General features: G+C 43.8%; 2 protein-coding genes across 2 annotated transcripts; one reads left to right on the top strand and one right to left on the bottom strand.

Annotated features, from left to right (window-relative positions):
• Positions 1 to 1133: 1133 nt before the first annotated feature.
• LOC102719708 (autophagy-related protein 3) lies at positions 1134 to 4186 on the bottom strand. Its single transcript, XM_006662536.2, has 10 exons — positions 3888 to 4186; positions 3707 to 3777; positions 3276 to 3392; positions 3007 to 3176; positions 2824 to 2909; positions 2357 to 2408; positions 2201 to 2266; positions 1759 to 1889; positions 1543 to 1653; positions 1134 to 1354 (listed from the first exon to the last, which is right to left on the bottom strand). The coding sequence occupies exons 1-9, from the start codon at positions 4046 to 4048 to the stop codon at positions 1557 to 1559; spliced, it is 951 nt and encodes a 316-aa protein (XP_006662599.1). The 5' UTR covers positions 4049 to 4186; the 3' UTR covers positions 1134 to 1354; positions 1543 to 1556.
• A 506-nt stretch (positions 4187 to 4692) lies between these two features.
• On the top strand, positions 4693 to 8968 carry LOC102710623. The gene is made up of 4 exons (XM_006661997.2): positions 4693 to 6264; positions 7285 to 7428; positions 7555 to 7671; positions 7970 to 8968. Exons 1-4 carry the CDS (start codon positions 4837 to 4839, stop codon positions 8564 to 8566), a joined length of 2286 nt encoding a protein of 761 aa, XP_006662060.2. The 5' UTR covers positions 4693 to 4836; the 3' UTR covers positions 8567 to 8968.
• The last annotated feature ends 1612 nt before the right edge of the window (positions 8969 to 10580 follow it).

The raw sequence follows: 10580 nt of genomic DNA on the forward strand, positions 1-10580 counted from the left end.
CAATGTTTTATAAAAAGATTATATATTTTGTAGCTCCGCCCCTGCTTCATAGAAGGAATGCTTTCCTCGTCTTCATGGTGTATATATGGGTTTGTTTGGTTCTCTTCCTTTGCTGTCCTTGCCAATTTTTCGGCAATGGCGAGATTTGATGAGCCAAATATATTATAATAACAAACACCTCTTCAAACAAATTTTGGTAGGGTTAATGCCAAAATTAGCCAAATAAAAAAGTTGGACACTGGCTACAAACCAAATGAGTTACATAATTTTTAGCAAAGACAATTATTTGATAATGTTGAGGCTAATTATTTGGTAATGTTGAACTTGGCGTAGAACCAAACAGCTTATATACAGAAGGTTGTCATATAGTTTCTATCATTTATTTTACACAAAGCAGTGCAGATGCACTCCCACAGAAATTAAGATGACATCATATATATATATTCCTTATTGCATTTCCCCAGTAAAACTAAACGTAGGTGAAGTGGGTATTTGCAACAATGAAATGAATCACAAGCCTACATTTAGTAAATTTCACCTAAAAGATAAGACTAAAAAATAAACTTCGATAAAAAAACCCCAAAAACAACTTTAAATTTAAAGTTAAAAATTTAAAACTTGCATAATAGAAACGAAAAAACAATCATTCAATACCTTAAAGTCTCGTGTCCTCGTCAATACTTAAGCATCATGCACGTGTGAATGATCATCGACGACGCGACCACATCACTCCCTATTAGATAACAGGTACTTACTAGCTAACACACCTCCGAGGCGATCCGAGATCGATAAAAGAACAGCACGCTAATAAGCGTTGCTGTACCTTGAATGCTTTGCTTGAGCCGTAATCCAATTAATTAGAGAATGTAATATTTAGAAACTAGAAAACTATTTAGGCCCCCGAAATATCTGCATGCTGCTTTGCGCCGGTCCCATGTGCAATTGCATACATGCATGCGACGGGACATGTGCAACCACAGTAACAGTGAGTGAGGACCATGAGACGTGGGCACCTTGTAGCCCATCCATTTGAATCAGAGCTACCAATGTGCATCTAGCTCATGAAGCCAAATTGCACAAGACAAGGGCAACACTTGCAATGTTGCCTACTCGGTTATCTAAGAACAGATGGATTCAATCTGGAGGCAAACGAATTGAAGTGACACCAGTGCATATAGTGTTACATGTACATGGCGGATCAGCCTTGAGGTTTCTGCAGAGTTTTACAGTTACTTTCCAAACGAATAAGCACGCATGGATGCACATCTTGCATGTACAAATCTTCCCAACAAGCAATTGATTATTTGGCATCATGGTCAGCCTTGTTAGGCCTTCTACAGGATCTTTCACATTCCTGTACAACATCAATAGTATGTTGTTATCCATGTCAGTATACAAATAACTGGTGGGCATGTTATAAATTTTTTAAATGATTTGGTCAAGATATGTAAGAATCCCTTCAACTCTTTGTGCAAGCCCGAGCAGATCCATTGTTCAATATAAAGTAGAATACATGTCAGATTATAAGAGGTTTGTGCATACCTTGAATTAACAAATCATCTGCTTGTACTGCCCAGATCGAAGTCCATAGTGTAGTCATATTCAATGGTGGGTATGACTGAGGCCATGAATTTCAAAAATATGAAAAGGTACCTGTACAAAACAGAAACACAAGTTACAAACTAGCCAACGAAGAAATGTATACTGCTTTTGATCATCCAAGCAGTTAACAAAAGGTATTTTCATAGTTGTTTTTACTTGTCGACTTCAGGTTCAACTCCTCGAGACATTAGAACATCAATGATCTTTTTCATTACAGCGGAATGTTTGCATGGATGCACTGAAGCATGCTTGCCTGCCGACAAGTGAGGATGGTCTTCAATGGTAACCTGTGCCAACACAATCCGCCATAATGTCATTAACAGTTGAATACATGGGAGACAACTTCACTAGCTCGCGGTCACTGGTCTGCTTACAATTCACAGATGACCTACCACTGAACCATGAAATTTATCGAATTGTGTGACAAGATGTATAAGGCTTAAAATACATGAGCCAGCACTATAGGCATGCACATCTAAGTTCTAGTAATGATGGTGAAAGGATACTAAGATAGAGAGGAGCCAAGAACTCTTTGGCCATTTATGTTCCATTTAATGCCTCAAATAATAATAGAAAATAACAAAATAAATGAAATTACCGTCTTCCGCGCATGGTCTTGGCTGATATCTTCAAACACAAGTTCAGGCTTTAGTGGCATTCTTGACTACAATAGCGAACAAATTAAACAAATCAACTTCAATCAAAACAATGTGGCTACATCAAAGGATTACTTTCTAAGGTTAAAATAACTTACCTCATCATATCCAGTAAGCCATACACGTGGAGTTTGGTAATATTTGTCATATCTGAAATAAGAGAACAACTTGTTACTTTCCAACAGAAGATCGATGGAACAAGAATGCTATGACAAATCAAATAGAGCCAGTTGGGCCACCTACTCACAAGTGACAAGGGAGAACTTTTCGAGGCAACAGAAATAAATTTCTTGCATCTGTTCCTTATATTTTTATACGAAGAGAGTACATGCAATCTTTATGAATTCATGTGAGATATAACTCATTGTGTACATCAGTACATTATGTGTTAAATTTAAGTGTCAAGGTGCAGATAGGCAAGATATAAGTTCTATGTAAACAAATATGCAGATCCTGGAAGAGGCGGAAGATAATATAGAAACCAATGGCACATAATCAGGCAACTAATATTGACCAACTAACAAAAGACTAAACCAAAGCATGCAGATAAAATAGAGGAGCTTACGTGATGCTAACGTCATATGTCCTAGTACGAAGGATGTTGTCATCTTCAGGCTCTTCTGCGACAAAATATGAAGGTTGAGCAGTAGCCTAAATAAGATGATGAAGGCAAAGCAGAAATCAGTAATGATTATGAACATCATGAGCGTTTCTGAACCACATCAAAGATAAGATCAGTCTGTCTTACTACTGGATCATTCCCTGTGTCTTCATAAGTGTCCATGTCGGGTATCTCCTCCTCCTCTTCAGCCTTATTACCAGCATTGAAGTATGAGGGGATAGGCTTTATCCCTTCAGTTTTCCCTATATCCAATGTATCCATCGAGGGTATGTCTTCCTCCTCTTCTGGCTTTGATGCTATACATTACCAACAGAAACAACAAAAAAAGTTTAGAGTTTAGCATATATAAAAGAGATGGTCGAAAACAATAACACCAGGCATTCTGAAAGGTTAACCTTGCACTCCATGTGTGGCAAGCCAGCCTTCACCGTCCTCATCATCACCAAGAACTACCTCGGCTCCTGCAGCGTCATACTCTTCTTCAAGGGAGACAGCGCGCCTGAGGCAAGGCACTGACAGCAGAAACAGATTTCAATTGCAACGGGGAATATCAAATCCAACCCAACTTCAGTTGCGATGTTAAGTATCAAATCCACACCGTTTCAACTAAATGTGGAAACTAAACTTTACAGGTTCTATCCTACAACACAGCATTCCAAAACAGGATGGTTTATAACCAAACTTCGCCTAATCACCAATGTTTAATACATGTTGGAGAACTACCAAATATGTCATCCAATGACAGATGAAATAGGAACCACAATTATGTCATCCAATGCAAGATGAATTAGGAAGCGCGCATTTAAGCAATTCGGATGCGGCATACCGTTCCGGGTGACGAGGAATTGCTTGTCGGGAGGGAGATACGGCTTCCTCTTGCTCGGATCGCCCGCTTCCCTGCAAAGGTAAGCACCCACCCACCGGATCGATCGATCAGGCACATCACAATCCAAGGAACCGGGTAACGAGACCTACACGAGGGCGGCGGATGGGAGAGAGGGGCGCACCATGACCAGGTGGGGCACTTGGAGACGAGGTTGTCGCCGGCGAGGATGAACTCGGGGACGGAGAGGACGCCCTTCTCGAGGAACGCCGACACGGTGCGCGGGCCCGTGACCCGCTCCACCGTCCCCTTGTAGAGCTCGTACACCTTCTGCTTGACCTGCATCCTGCTCGCCTGCCCCCACTGGCCTATCCCCCGGGCTCGCTGCTGCTCGTCGGAGAACGGAAGCCCCGGTTGCTTCGGCTCGTCGGAGACGGTGGGGAAAGCGAGGCGAAGACGACAGTACAAGGGTTTGCCCCCGAGCGGAAGGCACCGGCGCTGCGGGTTCGTGAAAAATACGCCTCCCAAGTTGAGAGGCGCACGGCATTGACTCCTCGGGCCCCGTTTCGGCCCACTAGAGCCGAAGCGAGTAAATAGACTTTTTCCTTTACAAAATTTCGTCCACTCAAGCCCAGTGAGAAGACAAAACGTTTGAGGCCCAATATAGCCTATATGCATTTTCGGCCCACCCGGACTTTCCACATCACGCGCTTTCCCGAACCGTCTGCACAAGTGGACAGCCGCGAGAGCCACGTGTCACTTGCAACATGGCCCCATCGTCCGGGACCCCACCGTTCAGTGACCTGTTACCTCGGTTGGTTCCACGGTTCCGGCGTACCATACCGACCAACTCAGCTCGACGCGTGGAGCCGTGGGACCCGGTTGTCAGTGGGACAACTCATGGCGTCATCCGGAAGCATGAGGAGAGGGAGGAGGAGCGCCATTTCCGAAATCCACGAGAGCTCCTTCGCCATTTTGCGTCTCGGGTTTCAAAATTTCTTCCTCTCGACGAGGAGAGAGGCGAGGGTTCCAAAGGGGAAAGCGCCTTCCTCGACACGCCTCCCCTCCCCCAACCCAAAACCCTACTTACTGCTCCGCGCCGCCGCCGCGCCGAGGAGGAGGAGGAGGAGGAGATGCCGCCGGAGGCCGAGACGGCCTCCCTGAGGGAGGCCATCCTCGCCGCGTCGAAGCCGGCCGCGGCGGCGAGGGCGGTCTCGTCGGTCGCGGACTTCCTCCGCCGCCACGCCGGCGACCACCCGCGGGCCTTCTTCGCTGACGCGCTGCCCTCGCTGCTCTTCCGCGCGTTCGTCGCCTCCCCCGAGTCGCCGTGCTTCGTCGACCTCGCCGCCGGGGACCCCGCGCTCGCCGAGCTGCTCGCATCGCTGTTCTCCCCGTCCGGGCCGCTCCTCGCCGCCGTCTCCGCCGCGGATCGTTACGCCCTCCTCCGATTCGTGTTTCCGCCCGAGCGGTTACCCGATTGGCTCCGCCTTGCGCTGTCGCACCCCGCCGTCTCCTCCTTTGACGAGGTGATCTCCCCTCTCCTCGCTGGCCGCGTCGACTCCGAGCTTCACCTGTCGGTATTCGAATACTACCTCTTCTGGTTCGCGTACCACCCCATCTCAGCTGCCACGGCCATGGGAACCACCGCCGCCCGCGCCCAAAAAACATTGCCCTCCATTTCAGAACCTTCGCATAAGTCGATCGGCCGCATTGAGAGCTGGATGTCCACCCTAGCTTCCTCAGCCGGACGGAAACCGGGTCAGAAGCCAGAAAGCTCACTATATCTGAAGCTTCTGTACTCCTACCTTAAAGAGTTCGTGCCCAGCGCATGTGTACCGCCGTGTAGCAGCGGAGGCACTCTGCTACATCGAACTGTCAGTAATGGTATGGACGCTGTTGAATCCTTCAAGAGAGCTGAGTTCTTCGTGCACACACTCATTCAGTTCTGGCTTGTTGGAGATGACTTCTCACCGCTGCCTGTGCAGACATGCCGTGCATATGGGCTGCCTTTACTGCCTCTTCAGTCCCATGCAAATGCCACATTGGTTGAGCGGCCACCAGCACCAGGACTCGGGGATGCAGTGAAACTGTTTGTGATGTATATGAACAAGATCAATGCTTGTGTGGATATAGATGCGCCAAATGTCTTTGAGGGGATATCTGCATGGAAGGAGACATTCAGTGGCCCTGTTGGGTACTGGAATCCATTGATACAGAGACCACTGTATCGATTTTTGCTCAGGACATTCTTGTTCTGTCCCATGGGTGCAGAAATAAAAAATGTGTCACAGGTTTTCTCTGCATGGATAGTCTATATGGAACCGTGGAAGGCTCAGAAGGAAGATTTGGATGTGTTTGATCTGCCTCCTCCAGGTGGGCGCAGTTTGCATCGAGTTACTGAGGGGAAGAGCAAGGCATGTGAGGCAGTGTACACCCCAGAATGGGAGAGTTATGTGTTGTCCAACTACTTGTTCTACAGTTCTTTGGTTGTTCACTTCCTAGGGTTTGCACATAAATTTATCCATTCTGATGTTTCCTCCGTGTTGTTGATGGTATCAAAGGTAAGTCAATAACTGCTATGTCCTTACAGGTTACCCTTTGTAGTCATTATTGTTTTAAATATTAAGTAGCTGAACATGCAAGCATTTACTAAATTAGGTTCTGCTTACTGCACCATTTGTGTTTGAGAATTGTCGTATCTGTGTTTTCAAACTTTAGCTATGACGATGGTCTGGAATTATACTGCACTCCATAATTTATTTAGCAGCATGGGGTTTCCCTTAGTGGAAGTTATAGAGATATCAAATACTAAGCTTAGGTATGAGGTGTGGCTGGTATCATTTGATTTTACAAAACTCAGTAGCAAGCTTACAAGGCATTATTACCATTGAGGGATATTCTTGAACTCAAAGTTTGATTTTACAAGGAATTATTTTAGGTCCATCCAGTTTGTGTTTGGAATTAAACTGACTTCAGCCATAGTAACGTGCCTGCTATGCAAGAACATAGTGGCAAGAGGCATTTTCTGTAGAAGGTTTATCCACAGCTGCATGTGTTGTGTATCCACATTTCAAACTCTATGATTGAGGTTATTAACGTAATTATACCACATGTGGAGGGATCAGCTATGAAAGAAGACATATTGTTTGTGCTCCTGGAACATATATCTTGCATGCTACAAGTAATTTAAACTTACTCTATCTTGCATATTAACAAATGCCTGTTCCTATTGCTTGGTAGATATTTGGGAAATAAAGTATGATCAATTTTGGAACATTTTTCTATTACTGTTTTGTTTATGGTGCCATGTTTATGTTGTGCTTAATGTGGCCTTATCCTCTATTCCACGTCATGTATTTTCTACAATTGACGAGGATGCTTTTTGCAGGCCTTTCAGAAACTGCCCTAGGCAGGCTATTGTTTTACCCAACAAAAAAAAGCCTAACACTTTGTGTTCTGCTTATTCTTTATAGTCTAGAATTTTTGTGTCCATATATAACTTGGCCTTTCAGTACTTAATATCTATTGGACTGCGGTCAGTTTCTCTCTAACTGACTGTACCATTTATTTGGATTATTCAGGTTTTGGAGGTTTTAACTTCTACAGAATTATCGGGGCTCATCTACAATGTTGATGCTGCATATCATTCTAGAGTTTTAGGTTCCTCGTCATGTTATTTGGATCGTGCGCTTAAGCATGTGCCATCAATCCGAGAACAGCTACAGGTAAGAAATGACTAACCTAATGCCTGGAACATCCAATGCATTGCAGCACTGAATTTATTTAACACTATCAATAATGTGGAGGACTTTCTGATATAACTTTTGATCATCCTATGTGATCTATTTCAGGACTGGGAGGATGGTTTATCAGAAACTGACGCTGATGGGTCTTTCCTGCATGAGCGCAGGAATTTTAATCTAAGGCTTTTCAGCACTGATGAGGAAGGGGCTTACAACTTGCTTCAGGTGTATATTACTATGCAATTTGTGTTAATCTATATGTTATGCTTGCCTTTATTTGGTAGTTCAATAGATTGGTGGAAACTGCCTGTTTATTTGGTAGTTCAATAGATTGGTGGTATATATCTCTTAAGATTCAACTTTCCATTCTTGGTCTACTCTTAGAGGTTGTTGTTCTGGTAGCTGCCCAAGTATCCTTTGATCTGTTACAGGAACCAGCATAAGTTGCCTATTTGATTTTTAATTCTTTGCTTATTACTAATTTGATGAATACTGACTCATTCTTACTATCCTTTTTCTCTAGTTGTTGTTGCTGCGGGCAGAGTCAGAGATTCAACGTTTTCCAGGTGATGTTATGCAAAGAATTCAGACTGTGGATTTAATTGAATCCCAGATGAAGAAAATTTTCCATGAACACATTGAAAGCTCCCAACCTATGAACTTGCCAAAGAAAGAATGCAGTCGGCACCATGGGCGTGGTGAGGTATTCACACCTATGCATCCAAGGCCATGGAAACACTCACTGTCTAATGTGAACTGGATGACAAGGCCCATCTCAGACTCTGAAGTGGCCTGGCTCGCAAGGTTGCTGATCCGTTTTTCTGCTTGGCTAAATGAGACCCTTCAACTTGACCGTGATGATTCAGATGCTATCCCCACTGGCCCAACCAATATCAAGTTTGATGGAAATGAACTTAGTGGGGTTGGGGGCCCAAAGGATGCTGCCAGAATGGTGTTTATTGGTGCCTGTTCATTGCTTGTGCTGGTGGGACAATCAATTCTGCACTTCTTGAGGACACACAGGATTAGGATCAATCTGAGAATTCTTGCATCCAAGAAACTTCTCACAGCTGTTATGTTATATGCTTTGTTTAGTGTGGCAAGAAATGCGTTGTCGTAACACTGTTATGCTTTGCATAACCTCTTCTCGTTCCTGGTGTTGCTGCTGCTTGGTCAGATTGTCCAACCTTCAAGTTTTGCCTTTACTAGACTGATACATATGCTGTACAGGAACTCATAGGAGAAATGAAATTACAGTGAAACTTCAGGAACTCTTTCAGACTTGTGTTTTGTGCATATTGACAGCTCAGCGAAAAGTTTGTTTGGTTCTCCATATGCTCTTGGAACACTATTTCGTAGTCATATACAGGACCTGGGTACAATAAAATGTTGTGGGGGTCTGCAATTGCTTAATGTAACTAACCACCACTTTGCTGTAGGCTTTGCAATGCCATGTTTCGTAGAGTTGTTTTGATGACCAATCATCATTGTCAGTCATTGTATTACCAGAGAAGTCGACGCAGAAGCAACTTATCTGCTTTCTTTTCTGCATGACAGTTTACAGTATGTGGCCCCTGTCGAAGACAATCTACTGATTGTATTCTCATATCCTACATGGCTGGAATCAATCTTAGGTATGGTTCTTAGCCTCTACTGGCACACCTTTCTCTTCTACAAACCTATCACCATGACACCAATTGTTTTGTGTTCAAGGGATGATCACATAATTAAATTGCCTGAATGCTGCCTTTTGCATAATTATGCATAGCACTAGAAGTTAATAATAGCATCAATTTTGTTGGATACAATTTCAACATGAAAAGAAAGAGCAATAATTGAGCCAACGCGCTGTGGGCATGAGCTTTCTGTTCCATCAGAGTCGCATTTAGAATGTGCGTCTCATTCAAATACAATACTTGTTTCCTTGAGGCGCACAGAATAATTTGGTGAAGAATTTTTTTTTGATGTTTTGTTTTTATTTTTGTGGGCGGCAAATGTCTTTTGAGTTATGATGACATGTTTGAATGACTTTACACATCTGACAAAAAAAACGAGGAGATATTGTGATGGCCAATGAGAAAGGCACTCCTACTTGAGCGCTAAACATGACACGATGTTGATATCTTTATCATACAGTAAGTAAACAATTCCATTTTATTAGGTTTGGTGATGCATTCCTTTCACTCAACACGTTCTGGACTTAATACCTTCCATAGCTACTTCCTGCAAAGCGACATGCAAGAATTAAAATAAAGAATGGATAGACCGTCCTGGGAATTGCTTCACTTATGCCACTAAAGTATTGTCCTGCCTGTAAATGATGCCAGTAAACAAAGATAAACAGATAAATCTTCCATGAATTTGGTTCTTTCTCTTCAGCAGCTGTTTCAATCTTGGTTCCTTCTTGCTTTCCAGTGATTTACATTTGCTGGTTACTGCACCCTCAAAAGGTTTCTCTTAAGATGCCCCTTCTTTTACCCTCCATAATGCCTACTCTAATGGCAGTTGCAATTCAGAAATGATCCTTTTGCAAAGCCAATAATGCAATGCAAAAGCGACTGATTCTATCTCCCTTCCTGAGCGTCCACTACTAGCTGCTACTATGCTGATCAGCTGATTGACACACCCACAGTCCACAGAGGAGACAAATTGTAGAAGCACCAGGCACACAATTCAGTCACCAACCAGCTGCTGCTGGAGATTCTCTTGGTTTTTGATCATTTAAGCCTTCATGCATGTGAACACAGGAGCTACAGTATGTGTCATGCATTAATTCATGAGAGGCAAAGTGAAGACGAATCGAGTCATGCAAATGGACTTGTGCATTCGGAGTATGGCTGGGCCGGGTCGTTCTGTCTCTGTCCTCTGCAGTACTTCTGCATCGTATCCTGCCAGTCCATGGACACACGTATATGGTAGTCTACCAGATGCCTGTAGCTACTTTCTACTATAATCATTCAAGAATAACCTTGGCAAGAATGTTCTCTCCAGTAACATTCATTCAGTAAAGGAGGTAAAGCCAGCCTCTACTGCTTTCTAGTGTGCCGTACTTCTCTGATATGTTATCTCCAGCAGTCCAGCTGGAGAAATTCTGCTGTCTAACTGTAGATCTGGTAGTTCCCCTGTCATAATAT

Source organism: Oryza brachyantha, chromosome 10 (genome assembly GCF_000231095.2).
Source record: "Oryza brachyantha chromosome 10, ObraRS2, whole genome shotgun sequence".
Lineage (NCBI taxonomy): Eukaryota > Viridiplantae > Streptophyta > Magnoliopsida > Poales > Poaceae > Oryza > Oryza brachyantha.

What these genes read in the sequence shown, in the direction of transcription:
- LOC102719708 (XM_006662536.2), bottom strand. Translation starts at nt 4,048, where the DNA reads ATGCAGGTCAAGCAGAAGGTGTACGAGCTCTACAAGGGGACGGTGGAG. An exon ending in ATTCCTCGTCACCCGGAACG is followed by an intron (nt 3,393 to 3,706) that starts GTATGCCGCATC and finishes TTCTGCTGTCAG; the next exon opens with TGCCTTGCCTCAGGCGCGCT. An exon ending in AAGACCATGCGCGGAAGACG is followed by an intron (nt 1,890 to 2,200) that starts GTAATTTCATTT and finishes GTGTTGGCACAG; the next exon opens with GTTACCATTGAAGACCATCC.
- LOC102710623 (XM_006661997.2), top strand. Translation starts at nt 4,837, where the DNA reads ATGCCGCCGGAGGCCGAGACGGCCTCCCTGAGGGAGGCCATCCTCGCC. An exon ending in TGTTGTTGATGGTATCAAAG is followed by an intron (nt 6,265 to 7,284) that starts GTAAGTCAATAA and finishes TGGATTATTCAG; the next exon opens with GTTTTGGAGGTTTTAACTTC. An exon ending in GGGCTTACAACTTGCTTCAG is followed by an intron (nt 7,672 to 7,969) that starts GTGTATATTACT and finishes CTTTTTCTCTAG; the next exon opens with TTGTTGTTGCTGCGGGCAGA.